Source organism: Oreochromis niloticus, linkage group LG6, assembly GCF_001858045.2.
Source record: "Oreochromis niloticus isolate F11D_XX linkage group LG6, O_niloticus_UMD_NMBU, whole genome shotgun sequence".
In the NCBI taxonomy this organism is placed as follows: domain Eukaryota; kingdom Metazoa; phylum Chordata; class Actinopteri; order Cichliformes; family Cichlidae; genus Oreochromis; species Oreochromis niloticus.
This window is the reverse complement of record NC_031971.2, coordinates 28,086,471-28,103,457: the sequence shown is the minus strand read 5'-3', so window position 1 is coordinate 28,103,457 and position 16,987 is coordinate 28,086,471. Positions and strand designations below refer to the sequence as shown.

General features: G+C 38.1%; 2 protein-coding genes across 2 annotated transcripts; both read right to left on the bottom strand.

Moving 5' to 3' along the window:
* Window positions 1-1,739: 1,739 nt before the first annotated feature.
* Window positions 1,740-16,877, bottom strand: LOC102079007 (C-type lectin domain family 4 member M-like). The gene is made up of 6 exons (XM_025907638.1): window positions 16,744-16,877; window positions 16,402-16,491; window positions 4,727-4,788; window positions 4,479-4,622; window positions 4,278-4,378; window positions 1,740-2,540 (listed from the first exon to the last, which is right to left on the bottom strand). Exons 1-6 carry the CDS (start codon window positions 16,778-16,780, stop codon window positions 2,393-2,395), a joined length of 582 nt encoding a protein of 193 aa, XP_025763423.1. The 5' UTR covers window positions 16,781-16,877; the 3' UTR covers window positions 1,740-2,392.
* Window positions 13,308-16,022, bottom strand: LOC109202409 (uncharacterized). Its single transcript, XM_019359703.2, has 2 exons — window positions 14,917-16,022; window positions 13,308-14,163 (listed from the first exon to the last, which is right to left on the bottom strand). The coding sequence occupies exons 1-2, from the start codon at window positions 15,736-15,738 to the stop codon at window positions 13,828-13,830; spliced, it is 1,158 nt and encodes a 385-aa protein (XP_019215248.1). The 5' UTR covers window positions 15,739-16,022; the 3' UTR covers window positions 13,308-13,827.
* Window positions 16,878-16,987: the final 110 nt, after the last annotated feature.

The following is a 16,987-nucleotide window of genomic DNA, read 5'->3' as shown; positions in this document are numbered from 1 at the left end:
GGCAGCATGAAGGCTTTAAATGTAGGGACTATGACTGATAAAGAAACAGCGCTGGTATGATGGAGATATGATGGAGAAAAGGAAGGTAGATATATTGTGTGTTCAGGAAACCGGGTGGAAGGGAAGGAAAGCCAGGAGCATTGGAGGTGAATTCAAGCTGTCCTACTGTGGTGCAGATAGGGTTGGGGTATTTAAAGAGTGTTTTGGAGGTGAAGAGAGAGTAAACAGGACAGAGGATGTTGAATATGGAGCTTCCAGGCAAAAGAAAAGAGGGAGAGAAGATTCATCAATGTAGCAAAGGAGGACATGCAGAGAGTTGGTGTGACAGAAGAGGATACTGGGGATAGATAAATGATCCACTGTGGTGACCCATACAGGGAGCACAAGAAAGAAGAAGATAAAATGAACAACCCAAGAAAACATTATTCAGAGAGAAATAAAGGTGAAGGATTAACTAAACAAAAACACTGAATTAAAGCCCAACACTGAGCTTTTGCACAACATTGTAAGATGAAATACTGGTAACATGTTAGTGCCTTAAAATAACACTTTGCATTCTGCTTTAAATAACTAAAGGTAAATACCGCACAGTTAAACTGAGCCTTGTGGGATGGGACACTGAAGAAGATAAAAAGAAACAAGTTATAATTAAAGTGTGAAAAGAAAGATGTCATCAACATGTAAAAATAAAAAAGTTTTTTAAAAAGTAACAACTTGTAAAGTCCCTCATGATCTATACAACTTGTGGACGTTAGTGTCTGAAATACAGTTTCTTTATATAGGCTGGGATTTTTTTAATACTAAACCTCCAAGTTCTCACTTCTAATTTCGTGTCAGTTACATTTCATTCGGATGTGAGAGGTGTACTGGATGTGAAGTTTTTTATTTTTTTTTTATCTCAAGAATAAACAGCAGATGTGTTGACTAAAGGTCATTTAGGAACTTGCGCATTATATCTAAACAAGAAAGCTACAGAACTGTCATAGAAATCGCCCGTAAATGCGTGCTTTATCAGGTTTTTATCATTGCAGCATCTGAACAGGAACAGGGTGAGTATCTCCCTGTAGCTTATCTGTACGTCTGTCTTGTTTTGACAGTGTACCGCTCACATGCAAAAATATGTCGCAATACTTTCCTGTGTGAGTGATACATAGTTAATATGATCAATAGAGGCGTTAGAGGCTTTTTAGCATGATTTTATCCATCTGGCTGTAACCAGATGGTCACCATTACAACAAGTCAGTTTGTGAAATTTCTTCCATCCTAGATATTCCAGGATTAACTGTAAATGTTATTGTTGCAAAGTGGAAGCACTTAGTAACCATAACAACGCATCCGCAAAGTGGCAGACCACGTCAAGATGGTATAGCTTGCAGCCATACCAATTTAAACACGCCCGGTCTCATCTGATGGGCAAGCGGGTCGTTTGCTAATCAAAAGGTTGGTGGTTTAATTCCTGGCTACTCCAGTTTGCATGTCAAAGTGTCCTTGACCAAGATATGGAACATGCTTTCATCACAGTTGTCATGTGTGTTAAATAGAAACTGGCTTGGCAGAAAAAGAGCTTGTATGAATGTGTGTGTGTGCGAACAAAAAGCATTGACTGCTCAAGTAGGATAGAAAATTATTATTATATAAGAACTACAAAGTTACTTACATACTTTGTAAAAGTCACCAATGCTCTTGTATATCTTGTTATTCTTTGCTTTTTCTTTTGCATCAGAAATGAGAAACATTAATATAAAGAAGTTCACTTTAATGCACAGTTTTCCTTCACAGACTCAAATTAAGTTAAGCTACATGCAGATAGAGAGAAAAATATTTTTCAATTTCTTAATGCTCACAAATCAAGGATGTTTGTTTTTGTCTTGTTGTATTTACAGTAATATGATCTCAGGGCTTTGCATTGTTATGTGAAAGATGGCTTAGTAGCGTTTATAGCAGCTGTTATGGAACAGAAACAAAGAAGTGTTCTTTAATAGCCTGCAACAGCATACCCCGCTTAGACGAAATGTTAAAACCAGAATATTGAGTTTAATCAAAAAACAGAACTTTAAATGTAATATAAAAGAAAATCTCATCTATTATATTGGTATTCTCTCAATATTTGAATTATTTTAAAGATTGCATCAGCTAGTGGAACTCTATGTATGTGTTAGTAAGTATACAGTAATGACAGGAACTTAATGTTTAACAGCAATTTATAAATAGGGTTTCATCTACATGCTCTGCAGACTTCCCTTTAGAGGTGTCTCTCTAAGGAATTTAAAAGCAAATATAAAAGACTGACAAATTATCAATCCAATAAAGGATTTTCCACAACCTAGCAAGCCAGCAGTCAAGACAAACATGTTAACATCTGTATGTGATGGGACAATTTCCCTGCTACTGATCACTGGTCCACCATTTTTTCACAGATCCAAAAGTTTTCATCCCTGCAGTTTGCGTCATTCCAGCAGTTTTCTTCGTCATTGGCCACCATCACACCACAGTCTTCGTCTCTAAGGCTGTTGGGCTCCCCGGTTCGCCAGTATCTGAAACTAAAGAAAGTTGCCTTTCAGCCAAGTTGCTGAAATGAAGATTTGCATTTCAGCAACTTATAAACAAAGGAGAAAGTCTTCAAATTAGCTCTGACTTTAAGTCCTACACACATGGTATCCTAACCCTAATCCTAAAGCACATTGAGACACCTGCTGTTGTGATTTGGTGCTATATAAATAAAACTGAATTAAATTGAATAAAGTAATAAGCAGATAGTGATAAAAACAAAGTGTGTGCGTATTACAATTCAATTCAATTCAATTTTATTTATATAGCGCCAAATCACAACAAAAGTCGCCTCAAGGCGCTTCATAGGTACAGAGAAAAACCCAACAATCATATGACCCCCTGTGAGCAACAACTTGGGCAACAGTAGGAAGAAAAAACTCCCTTTTAACAGGAAGAAACCTCCAGCAGAACCAGGCTCAGGGAGGGGCGGCCGTCTGCTGCGACCGGTTGGGGTGAGAGAGTGGGTATTACAAAACCCAAGTTACACAAAATGAGATACCACTGCACATTAAGAGATATTTAGTCACAGATATCCACCCACTGAATAGTGAGTACTTATCTTATAATATAGATCTTATCTTATAGCTTACAGAGGTGTGAAAAAGTGTTTACCCCCTGGTTTCCTGTTTTGCACCTACATGTTCCAGGTCATCAAACAAATTTTAATATTAGACAAAGATAACCTGAGTATATACAAAATGCAGTTTTTAAATGATGATTTCATTGATTAAGGGAGAAAAGTAATCCAAACCTATCTGGTTCTATCTGTGTGAAAAAGTAACTGCCCCTCTTGTTAAATCAAGAATTCATTGTGATTAACCACTGAGTTCAGTTTCATTAAACACACACAGGCCTGATTACTGGCAGACCTGTTGAATCAATTAAATACAATCATTTAATTAAATCAATTAAATAGAACCGGTCGGAAAAAGTGAAGCAGCCTAAAAGATCTCAAAAAGCAACACAACATGCCACGATATAAAGAAACACGTGAGAAACAAAGTCATTGACAGCTATCAGTCTGGAAAGGTTTACAAAGGCTTCGGGACTCTTGCAAACCACAGTGAGAGCCATTATCCACAAACAGGGATGAAATCACTTTTCACACAGGGCTGTGTAAGATTGGCATTCTGCCCCCCTTAATAAACACCTTCATTTAGAAACTGCATTCTGTGTTTACTTGTGTTATTATTGTCTAAAATTTAAATTTGTTTGATGATCGAAAACATTTTAGTGTGACAAACATGAAAATATCTTATATAGATCAAGGCGAGAGTAACCCAAACTTAAAGTTTTCATTAAGATAACTGTCACATCGATGTAATTCTATATGAAGCAATGCCCAAACATAACTCAGTTTAAAACCAAATATAAAACCAAATATCTTTACTTAGTTTTTTATATGTTTACAAAGTTTTTATGTGTTGTTTTTATAGTTGTTATTTTAGTTATATTTACATGTGAAAATAAAATATACTCTATTCTATTCTATTCTATTCTATTCTATTCTAATAGAAGAATATTTTAATATCATACCAATTTTGAACAATAATACATTTACTTCAAGTATATTTACACAACAAACAGTGAGGATGAATAAAGTGCTGCTGCTGATGGATGGAGGATTTTATTGTAAGTGATTACTACTGCTTTGTGGAGTTTTATTGAGATTAGGATTGATTGATAAATTATCAGTATTTATTATTTAAAATGAAAAATGTATGGACCTGCTGTTCAGCAAAGTCCCGTCCACCCACTTCCACGTCCCCTCTTCCTCTGTGTCACTCAGTCCGATCCACGTGTTACGCCTGAACAGCCTTATGAAGTTCTTGTTCGCAGTAAAAGAATCAAGAAAATAAATCTTAGTAATCTTGCAGTTCTTAAAATTTTATTTCAAGTCTTGCAGATTTCAGAATCACAGACAGTACCTGTTCCTCTATGCTGCTGATAATCACCAGGTCTGCACCTCTTTGCAAACAGTCCTCTCTGCTGTCACTCCAGGACTTTTTAATATACGAAATGTAATAAAAACTGCCCCTGAAGTAAACCCATCCTTGTTGGGTATTGAGATCTGTTCAAAATGTAAACATAAAAAGATAAAAGAAAACATTTTCATCTACTTCACTAATACTATTAGTAAAATGGGCTAATATTAAAGATTTGACTCTTAATTTACAAACATATTCAGCTTCCTCCTCAGTGACTCTTCTTCTTTAGTCTCATTTTTAGTGGACTCGTCTGATGTAAATAAAACATTATGTTAAAAGATGCATTTAGATATCTTTAGTTTATTCAGTTATTCCACAGATGGATAGATACGGAGCCCCTCTGATGACATGGTCCAAAAAATAAATAAATTGTGGCCACGAAATACTATTTCGAGGCCACAAATAAGTATAACGTGCGCACGAAATACGTATTTGTGGCCACAAAATACTATTTCGAGGCCACGAAATAGGTATAACGTGCGCACGAAATACTTATTTGTGGCCACGAAATACTATTTCGAGGCCACAAATAAGTATAACGTGGGCACGAAATACTTATTTGTGGCCACAAAATACTATTTCGAGGCCACGAAACACTTGATGATATATATATATCATCCCAGGGCACATTCACTAGAACCTGCGTCAGCCATAGTACGGAGTCCTTGCGTTTGCTGATGTCCTAAGGTGAGTGTATTATATTTTTTATTTATTTTATATTGTTCTCCCGCATTTCGGCAGTTATTTATTCAGACCTATCTTTGTTACTACCCAGATAGCAAGACGACATTGAATCTATGTTGATTTTTCATCCGAACCGTCGTATATGGTCGGGGTTGAAATGCCAGTGTTGTAACAACATTGAAATACTGTGGTAAACCGACGGTCTTACTATAGAGACGTTGTAACGATGTTGATTCACCATTGTTTTTTTGTCATTGATATTTGATCTATTTATAGTCGACCAGGTGACAACAACAACGTCGAGAAAACGTCTATTTATAGTTGACGATCATTCGGCTCCGGTCACCATCAAAAACCATCGATTTGTAGTTGAGCATTAAATTGCATTGCAACTGATCAGGTATAAAGTACCAGAGAAAGTAGATTTATTGTTCATTTGTTATCAATGACTTGGTCTAGTTCACCAGCTTTAAAAAATCGTGTCTACGTGCAATTTATGTATAGTTGACCGGGAAATTAAAGCAGCGATCACTTGGACTATTCCGCAGCACCCCTCTCACATTGGTACATCCCCCCAGGTATTCATTGTCTTCTACAGTAGAGCGGGACATTTGATTTACTCTCAGCGGAATTGACCGGAGGAGGCATCAGGTCATGCACTGCACTGGCCTGCACCACGATTAGTATAAGGTAAGAATGAATGATTTTTTTTTCCTACTCGTTATTTCCATGTTTGCATTTGAATAACAGTAAAAAAACTCGTTAATGTTGTACATTAACGAGTTTTTTTACTGTTATTTACGTTGCTCCCACAAAATGTGGGAGCCCGAAATTGTGTCTACTTCTTACAATCCGGCAACAAATAAATTGCACTGCGAACAAAGTATATCAACAAAGAAAACATTTTTGTTTCATAATTTCTTCGTTATATTCCCTTACAAAGCTAGCTTTAACGCTTCGAGGTTTCCTTTGTTCTTGCCGTCGCCTCGGCGCTTGACCCAGACTTTCGCTCTGTAGTTGCTTAGTACTACAAAAAATTCTAAATCTGTGATATATGATTGATAAACGTAAAGTTAACTGTATAAACGTGTTCAATGACTTTGTTACTTTTGATGATTGGAGAGCACTCGCTTCAATTCGCACACGAAAACTTTAGACTCAGTTTGAATGCTCACGCAGCATGCCCACGTGACTGTACGTTGCACGCTGACCTAACTTTACGTTGCACGCGTACATGACTTTCCGTTTGTGCCTTGAATAATGAATAAGGCTACGTCCACACGTACCAGCGTATTTTTGAAAACGCTGATTTTTCTATGCGTTTGCACCTTTTGTCCACACGTAATGTATGTCTGGCCGTACATTGTGTTTGTATTTCCAGGCACATTTCACGAAGCAGAACGCAGTCTTCAGAGATATCCACGTGAACGCTGTGATACGTCTGACCTTCAGTCCGAAGAAGAAACACAGACCAGTCTTAAAAGAAAGCACAAGTAAAACCTATTTATTCACAAACATATCTTTGATTGTTAAGAATTTATGATCTTGTCTTTTATACATATCTGTGGTGCTTGCATACTGCAATATCACCACATAATATAGTCCAAAAAGTGGAAGTTTGTAAACTTTTTAAAAATGCAAAGCCGTGTACACTTGTGCACTTCAAAAATTCATTGTATACTGTACCTTCTTGCACGTCTCTGTTTCCTGTGTGTGTTGTTAGAAATCAAACTAACTTTAGGAAACAATATGCCAAAAGCATATTTACAATTACTTAAGACCGTTTTTAATTTCTTTTCTTTAGACCAAATCCCCTGTACACATATACGGACTCAGAGGATGAGCAGCCTACAAAAAAACGGTTTCCCCAGGCCCCTCGAGTGAAAATACCAGGTAATAAAATACTGTCTAGTGTCTGTGTACATATCTGTGTCTGACACGAGGAAACTTTTTGACAAGTTGTCTGTATTCTTAAATACTTAAAAAATTATCTTTTTCTAAACAGCCCTCATCACTCCGCAGTCTGCCCCCCAGCCCACTGATAGCAACCATCATAATGCCCCACCCAGCTTCCGGCACCTTTCGCCACTCCGGCACAAACCGACACAGCTTTGCGATCTCGCCAGCATGCAGAGTCTGATGTCTTCCCTATAGATGGTATGCTTTTAAAAAAAGCTTTAAAGCTGCATCACAATGTCATTGTACTCTTATCTAAAAAGAAAAACAATTTATACTCCTGAATGTCATCTTGTTGTGATTTTTTTTTCCTGTAGATTCCAGAGACTCTGTGAGGCCACTATTACAAGGCAAGTTTGAAAATCTTGGAATTTCACAGTTTACATGGTATAACAAATATATGTGACAGGCAAAAACTAGTAAACACTTTTAGCAGTTACACGAACTAACAAATGAATATCCAACAAAAGGGAATAGAAATACATTGTACTGCCAATACTTTGGTTTATTCTTTGTATGACTTGAAAATCAGGCTTTAGGGAAAACTAAATGACATGTTTCTATCATCAATTACATGAAGTAAACACACAAGCACTTGCATACACATTTAAGACATGAGACACGCTAATTCCATCTCATAAAATGTGTCTATAGGTGAGACGCTTTGCGTTGATTGGTGCTGCTGGACCACACTGGAGGTGCGAGTCCGCCGTGTAATGGTTTATGCCATTACAAAGGAGCTGGCCTCTGTACTCAACTGGGCAGGGAAAAAAAAACCAAGGACCAGACAAAGCAAAAAAGGGCATTTAAAGAGACAGCGCTGTGCAGATGCATATTTGGTAAGTTTTAACATTTATTGTAGTTTTATGAACCTAAAGTGAACAATAAAGGGATCAATTGATGTGCTGGGTGTGTTTCACATTTCCTATGTCTGTTTTTTGCTATATTACTTTGTCTTTTTTAATAACAAGACTTTCATGTCCGGTTAATCTGGAGATGGAGTCTTTGGTCTTCGGCTTGTTTTGTCCTCGGGTTGTACACTTTGTACAGCCCGAGGACCCCATGTTTTCTTTTTTTTTTTTAAAGGATACACGGCACACCATGCTAAGACATATCACATTTTCAGCTTATAGCTCTTTGGGTATCAAATGCGGCAGTTTGCTGATTTCCGCCTGGTGACTTTCGTGTTTATCAGCCTAGGAGTTTACATACTTTCTCCCTGCTGAAGACAATTAACAAGAGCTTATTCATGTGCTCTAATTCCCTTTTTTTGTCTTTGTTTTTTTTGTGTGTGTGTCTATTTTTGTCCTAGATGGCCTGGCGCAGCAGGTAGGGGCGAACTCTATGTCTGAGTTGGTCTTTGCTCAAGCAGTCCAGAAATGGCTCAGATATGCTCCAGATCGTACGGGTGGCGCGCAGGACGCACATCATCCATCCCCATCCCGGAGTAAATAATAAAAAGTGACGTGAAACATAGAAATGTAAATAGGAAACTTTGTCTTTTAATAAAGTATTTTGCAAATGATACATGTCTATTGACCTTTTTTGTTTTTTGTTTTTTTCATTAAAAAGCAACTGTACGAAAGAGGTGGAAAATCAATACCATAGCTCAACAGTGTTTCAATATCAGAATCTGACATTGTTTCAATGTCAACAGTGTTAGAAAATATAACGTCGAATCAATGTCAGGTTTCAACATTGATTCAACATCAAAACCTGACGTTGTTTCAACATTAAAAATGGGTGCAAGAGTGACGTTGGGTCAACGTCACACTTCAACGTTGATTCAATGACGTCACCTGATATTGACTCAACATTGTTTCAATGTTTCCTTGCTATCTGGGTATGTTCTAAATGGTATCTGCTGACGTTTCAAACGTTGTATCCTCATGTTGTTACTACACGTTGTTTTGTTGTGCTAATATGTAGCCGTAAACTCATTTTTAACTGTAGGACGTGCGGCGGCCCCGCAGCACACTTTCAAAGTAGAGCAAGGCTGAAGGCTACTAATAAACGAGGTATGTTCAACATAAAACCTGAGTTCTCTGTGTCATGAAGGTGTTTCTCTTTTGCCCTGGCCACATCACCATGCTAGCTGGTGCAACTAATCTGGTCTGGACAATAATAACAGTTTTAGATGGAAAGCATCTTAAAATTGCCTCCTTTTTTTGCTGAACATCTCCTTTGAAAGTAGCATCATGTGAGTCACACTTGTTAAGGTAATACATGCTAAATGAGCCGTAGTTTTCAGTGCATCACCGGATGAACCCTTGCAGTTACAGTAGCTCAGTTCGGGTATCACGTTGCCAAGGGAACTAATAAAGCATACAGAGATCGGAATGATTTTGTATTGATGCAGGTTGTCATTGCTCATACTGAACAACTTAAACTCCAAGTAGACAATCGCTCCATTCCTCATTACCATAGATAATATATAAGTAATAAAACAATCATTATCAAATTCTGATTTGCCATAGATAAAGTGATTTTATAGGTAGGCTATCATGTTTAAATCTGCTACATAAAATTTATAACTGAGTGTAAAAATACTAATTTCATTTTCATGTGGTTTAGAGGTCAGCTATGGATACTCGGCTGCGAGAATTTTTAACAGAGCGCAAAGTTGAAGAAGATGTGATCAAGAAACTTGAAGATGAGAATGTAAGCCACTGCAGCTGTTGCTGTGTGTGAACAATCACACATGCAGGAATATGTTCAGGGACAGACACACTAGTCTAGCTGGATAGTACATGGATATTTATCTAGGGGGTCTCCAAGGAGTCTGTTTGCAGGAACATTAATGATAACTGATAAGTCATGCCAAACTCTGGAACAGTCGCCCTTCACATCAGGTCTTCTATGCACATTGTAAATTTTTTTTAATTGTATTTCATATTTTTGTTTAATCAGTGACATAATATGTTTAAAGAGTAATTTAAAAAGTAATCTTTGTTCATCTTATGTTGGACAAATGTGTACCACATTACCAAAAGTATCTGTTATCAAAAGTAGATAGCAAAAAACAACTCTAAAATATGCAGTTGTATGTATTCATTGTTTTTTTTAATATTGACAATTTTATTAATTTGTTGTTTATATTTTTCAGATTGATGAAACTGTCATTCCTTTAATGACAGACAGTGACCTGGCAAAGTACATCCCCAAAGTTGGCGATAGAGTCTCCACTGTGGCCTTCTGCAGACAAGCAACACTGTCACGGATGTCACCATCCAGGAAAGAATCTATACTCTCAAGGCTACGACAAAGACTGACAGGAGCTGAGGGAATGCCTCCTAAAAAGAGATTGTCTCAGTGGGCAGAAAATACAAATGCAAAACGAACAGTGAGACGAATTGAGCTTGGCTGGATGGATTTTGATGAAGAGAAGGGTGGGTTCAAACAGGTGAAGTCTGTAAGTGGTGGTGGAACAAGGCATTTATCTGTAGATAAAAATGAAACAGTGTCAAATATCAAACTTATGGCTGAAAATCTTTTTTTCCCCAATGGCATCTCAAAAAAAAACAAAAGTCTTTCACACTATTCAACTCATATTGAGAGCTCACAGATGCATGTGGATGCTTCCAGTACAGTTGATGAGTTGTATAAGCAAAGTAAGGTCAAAATTCTGCGACTTTATCTGTGTACCAGAAAGAAAACACAACAGCAGCCCCAAGACGTAGAGGCCGATCATGCAATAACCCAGCCCTCTGTGGTAGATCTCACTGACAATGAACCTAATCAGGCCGCTGATGATCTGTTGGTGGAAAACATAAATTCAGAACCATCAAACCACTTTGTAATTAATGATGGAGCTTCCATAAGTGGATATTTGGAACTGAATGACACATTACCATGGGATGGTCTGCCAATTGTAGGTGAAAGTGAAGATTCTGATGCAGTTGTTATTATTAGTGGGGATAACAGGGTGGATATTAGTGTGGTTGAACTAAACCCTGAAACACCGTTTACAGAAAAAGAATCTGATCCACCTCATCACACATCGTCTCTCTCAGCGGGGCTGACAGGAGAGGCCAATATTCCTGACCAAGCACCCCCTGAACCACGATCTTGTCCTGTGATACTGACTGTTAGAAGAGGTCATTGTCTTACTGATTTGATCAGTGCCTTTAAGGACTCAAACATTATTTCATCTGAGGTCAATATCAAAATGTTGTTACCAAATGGAGAGCTTGAACAGGGGGAAGGAAGTGGTGTTTTGCGGGACTGCCTGACAGAATTTTGGATGGATTTCTATGACAGCTGCACATTGGGAGTTGAGGTGAAAGTCCCATTCATCCGGCATGACTTTCAGTGTGAAGAATGGCAGGCTATAGCTAGAGTGTTTGTTGTAGGGTGGAAACAAGCTGGTTACTTCCCAGTGAAGCTTGCAATACCCTTTCTGGAGGAGATATTGTATGGCTCGACAACCAGTAGTTTAAAAGATTCCTTTCTTTTGTACGTCTCACAAGAAGAGCGATCTGTTCTCCTGAAGGCTTTGGATGACTTCAATTCAGTGGATACAGATGAATTGCTGGAAGTACTTGATGCACATGAGTGCAAGCAGGTTCCTACCAAGGACACACTGCTCCCTGTTTTGGCACAGATAGGACACAAAGTACTTATTCAGGCCCCAATGTTTGTAATCAAGTGCTGGCGTCCCGTTGTGGGTTCTGTAGCTGGTTTACTCCCACCAGAAGGACTGCATCATTTCATTGCAGAAAAAAAGCCAACTGTAAAAACAGTGAAGGAGCTTCTAATCTTTCCAGAGGAGATGACAGCTGCCCAGTCAACAGTTTCTCGTTACCTGAAAAGGTACATTGGAGAAATTGATTTCAATTATCTTCAGCTGTTCCTGCGGTTCTGTACAGGATCCAATCTGTTGGATAAAGCCATACTAATTGAGTTCATAGAAACTACAGATTTCCTCCGCAGACCACAATCCCACACATGTGGATGTGTACTAAAGCTGCCCCTTGGTTATCACAGCTATCCAGACTTTCGCAGTGAATTTAACAGCATTCTCGCAAGCTCTATGTGGGTAATGGATGTGGTGTAGGTCAGTGTTACCCAACCTTGGTCCTCAAGGCACTCTGCCCTACACGTTTTAGGTTTTCCACCCTAACAGTTCATAGAAACACGGGTGTAGTTAACAGTAACATGAAGGAATGATTGTCAATGTTCAATAGACTGGGTGGTTAAGTTCTCTTAACAGTGTAGCCCGTTGTGCCTTTTTCATGTGCAGCCTTTTTTCATCTGGTCAGTATGTGCTTTCTTAGTTTCTCCCCCAAATTAAAATATTAAGCTAAAGGGAATGTTCAGGTTTTTTGAAGTGGAGTTACTTGTAGTAGACAGCACTTAGCACTCTGACTTTGCAGAAGCAGTAGTGTGTTTTGGGGACAAAATAAGGCAACAAATTGCTTGATGAATGAGAAAAATACATATACATATTTAAATAATATTTTCAGTGCTTCACCTGGTGGGAATCCGTACACTAAACATAGAAGTGCATCTGTTCCTGCTGCACACATTGTTACTGTGTTTTTGGCTAGTGCCAAAATAAATTACTAATTTTAACATTCTAATACTTTTTTACTACAGGAAGAGAAACAAATATTTCCAATATAGCATACAGTAACAGTTCTACAAGCTGGAAGATTGCTGAGTGCTGTCTACTGTATATGAAAAGATAAGTACAACACCATTACAAATACCATATTCCAACTGATTAAGCATGTTCTATATTAAAGTATTTCAGACGTTTGCAGAAATCTTAATAGAAACAAGAATGTGAACCTTTATGTTCCTAATGGGTTTAGAAGAAAAGTTGTCAATTACAGAGACTGATTGTAAAGAGGTTTGTATAACATTTTAGAAATAACTGTTATTTTATCCTGTTACTATATGCAAAATACAACCTGTTTTTGAGTATGGTGTATTTTGAAAGACACCAGTAAACCATTCTCATTTGTACAAACATTGTCCTCTCTGTTACATTCTATACATCTTTAAACATGAACATGTCTAATGAAACCCCTGAAAGTTATTTAACTACTCATTCTATAATGTCATACACCTGCTGTGCTTTGTAAGAAAAGAAACCGTTCTTTATCAAACATGGAATTGCTTTAATCTATTCCACAATAACAAAATTATACGCTCAAGAAACATTTGGAGCATTGGTGACACAACTATGATTCTACACTTTAGCCTACTTGGTCTTCTTGTCTAATTGATCACAACATTAGATATATTGCCAGTCTATGTGGTTGTTATCCAAGGTGCTCTTGTTTTTGTTAGAAATGAACACATTTTTGCTACCAAAAAAATATTATGAACAACTTTTGATGCTTTAACAGTGTGATAAGTTTAACTCAATCCCAAAAGGATTTATTTTTTTCTAACCTATATCATATTTTAATTTAATACTCCACGCTTTGTAGCTACCAAGAGCAAGCAACAGTTCATGATGAGTTCATTTACTGACATGGATAACATGAAAATTATGTTATACAGTCTTTTCTGATAATTTTGATACAAAGACAAGATAACTACACACTGGAGAAAAATAATTACTTGATAATAAGTACATTAAGCTGTAACAATACGTACTAAAGTACAAAATGTACTACATTTGTATGTTTGTGTCCATTTAAGTAGCCTCAAATAACTGTGAACGAAGTGTATCCCTGAGATGAAAATATAAATCAAGGGCCTGGGACATGGTAGATGGGAATTCCAAGTTTGATTCCTCCATTATTATTGTGCACAAATCAAACACTTGCACATCACATGGGACGGAACTAACAAAAGTGCAGCTATTTTTACACAAGGTCAAATCTTCTGTCAGTGGAACGAGACAGTCTTCTGCACCCCAAAGGTGAGGGGCCATGTGCATGACATCAGGTATCCCACAGGGCACGTTGTTATTCTTTGAGGGCCTTATACGGTGAGCATTCCAAACACTCCGGATGTCATTCAATACCTCCTGATGAAGAAACAAGAATTAGGTCAGAGCTGTAATGCAAGGCCTTTTTAAAATGTCATTATGACATAAAATAAGTGTGGTGCATCCTTAAATGAATTGTAAAGCAGCAATGTTTGGATGCAGTTTAATGAAAACCAAAGGAAGAGGGAGTGATGTCAAAAAAAGAAAAGAAAGAACCACACCAGGCAAACCACTGAGTTGTGGGATCTGGGCTTTATACTAATACTAATCTTGGGGCGGATGCGCAAAGCTTTTCAACTTTATGCGCATAATACAGGTGACAAAATCAATATTTTTCAATCCCATGAGGGGATCCAATATCATCTCAGACCTGAATGTACCAATGATAGAGCGCTGAAGAGTTACTGATGCGTGAAGCCTCTGACTGCTTTTGACAGACTGGCAGTGACAGATCGGTAGCTGCAGCATAACTGCTGATGCAGAATGAGCGCAGACAAGCCAAAACAACAACAACAACAACATTTAAGTTGTGCTGACTTCTGATCAGTTCAATTGGCGAAGTGTTTCCTGATTTCAAAACTTTGGCTGGGTTGATGCTTCAGCCTCCATTACGCACATACAGAGCGCAGTTGACCTACTTCCACAACGTTAGGAATACATTGCATTTACCGTTCGGTAAAGGTAACGTCATTTTAACAATGTAAACGGTAATTTTGTTACCCTTTCTGCTAAAACAGCGTAATTTAATGTAATTAATTACCACCACTGGTTATCATAATATGGGCCATTTACCTGAATGATTGGCATGAAGCAGAACTGTGACAGAGCTTTGTCAATGAAATCCCCAGAGAAGAATCCTTCGTCCTTCAGTTCTCCTAGAAGCGTGATCCATGTCTCGACTCCTTCTTTTCTCATCACTCCCCACCAGCTCTCAATTCTCTGGTTTGCGGTACTTGCTCCTGTGACGTAGCTTCTGTCTCCTGCTCTATCATCCCCGTCATTTCTCCGTAAATAACACTGGAGGTCTCTGACCAACACGTTCTCAGTGCCCATGTCAGTTCGTACGAGCCTGGGGAATCCCCCCCGGCTCTCCACTGCTTCCACAAAGTAACCTCCGATAACCTTTGGGTCACTGTTAGTGTGTGCGGCCCGCAGCCAAATGATGTTGCGTGAGAAACCGTCGATGCATCCATTAATACATATCCCATATGGCTTCAGTTTGTCATAAGAGTCTATGTGCCACACAAAGTTAGGCCCCTGAGCAAAATATTGCCTCCTTCTGAGACGTCTGGTCTGGCGAACCTGGGAACCTACTGGGTCCAGCAAAGAGATGAGGATCCTGACGTCTTCTTTCCTGATCGCAATGCCGTGTTGTTTGCACTTTGTAAACATCCACCGATAACCGTGATCCTTCCCAGGCCCTTGCAGTTGGTTTACAATAAAATCTATCCCGGCGTCCAGGTCGTACTTACGTCTGTAAAGCGACTTGGCTCTCAATATCCGATTTAAATGTCTCTCCGTAACGATGGTTCCTTGCATTGCCAGGCTTTTCAAAATGCATTTGTAGCTCATTCCCAGCCTAAAATAAAACTCAATCATACTGTCTCTGTCCATGGTGTATAGATTTAGCCTACTCTTATGCTTGTGTCTCTATGCAGCTGTCCAGGAATTGTATCAATATGATGCGCCCACGTTATCTATTTCGTGGCCACAAATGCGTTATTCGTTGCCACGTTATACCCAATTCGTGCCCACAAATTAGCATTTCGTGCGCACGTTATACCTATTTCGTGGCCTCGAAATAGTATTTTGTGGCCACAAATACGTATTTCGTGCGCACGTTATACCTATTTCGTGGCCTCGAAATACTATTTCGAGGCCACAATTTATTTATTTTTTGGACCATGTCATCAGAGGGGCTCCGTAGATAGAGGCCAAGACAGTTTGCAGTAAATAAATTATACAGTGATATGATAGTATGTGTTAGAGGGCCACGTTTCTTTATAAAAGCAGCGCACAGACAGCTGTAAGTGTTTTGTAATTATTTTATAAATTATTCCAGTCTTATATAATAATATGAGGTTTTGGCCTCATTAAGTAAACTGCTGACAAAGTAAGTAGACTGTGATGTTATAATAGAGTGCTATAAAAATAAACTTGAATTAAGTGGAGTAAGTTGCAGCTTTTCAGATGGTAATGGTAATTATTTCTAACTTCTGTTCTTACACTATTCAAATGATGAATTTCACATTACAGATAAAATGTAAGTGAACTCACAAAGAGCCAGTCGCAGGGAAATGCTGAGAATAACTTGAAGAATAAACAGAAGTCCAAAGCTCAGAACAACTAGTCTGCAGAGTTTTCTTTCTGTGTGCAGAAATCAAATAGACACACACAAAATCATCTTTATTAAACAGCAAAAAGTCTCAAATATCTAAAAAGTATTTTCATATTACTGCCAGCAGATGAAAAGAAACTCCACACAGTTGGTTGGATCTGTTTGTTTTTGAACAAAACCCTTCACCTGATTCTGACATTGCACACGATGGTGGACGATGGTGGAGCGCATACTCCCACTGAGCTGGAATAAAACAAATAAACAATCTTTAAGATACTTACTTCTTGCTGATGTATCAGGTACATTTTCATAGTCCATCTCAGGCTGTTCTTTATTTTATCAGGATAAGATAAAGGAATGTACTCATATAATGATATTTTGAACTAATCCACAAACTGATTTCTCTTTTTCCTGTTTCCCCTTTTTAACACTTAAAAAAACCAACCTCCTGTTCCTCAAAATACTGACACTTTTGCCACATATCTGCCCCTGCTTACTTACCACCATAGAAACCAATGAACCCTC

What these genes read in the sequence shown, in the direction of transcription:
- LOC109202409 (XM_019359703.2), bottom strand. Translation starts at nt 15,738, where the DNA reads ATGGACAGAGACAGTATGATTGAGTTTTATTTTAGGCTGGGAATGAGC. An exon ending in GCTTCATGCCAATCATTCAG is followed by an intron (nt 14,164 to 14,916) that starts GTAAATGGCCCA and finishes TTTCTTCATCAG; the next exon opens with GAGGTATTGAATGACATCCG.
- LOC102079007 (XM_025907638.1), bottom strand. Translation starts at nt 16,780, where the DNA reads ATGGACTATGAAAATGTACCTGATACATCAGCAAGAA. An exon ending in TCAGCAGCATAGAGGAACAG is followed by an intron (nt 4,379 to 4,478) that starts GTACTGTCTGTG and finishes ACTGCGAACAAG; the next exon opens with AACTTCATAAGGCTGTTCAG. An exon ending in GGGACTTTGCTGAACAGCAG is followed by an intron (nt 2,541 to 4,277) that starts GTCCATACATTT and finishes AACTTTCTTTAG; the next exon opens with TTTCAGATACTGGCGAACCG.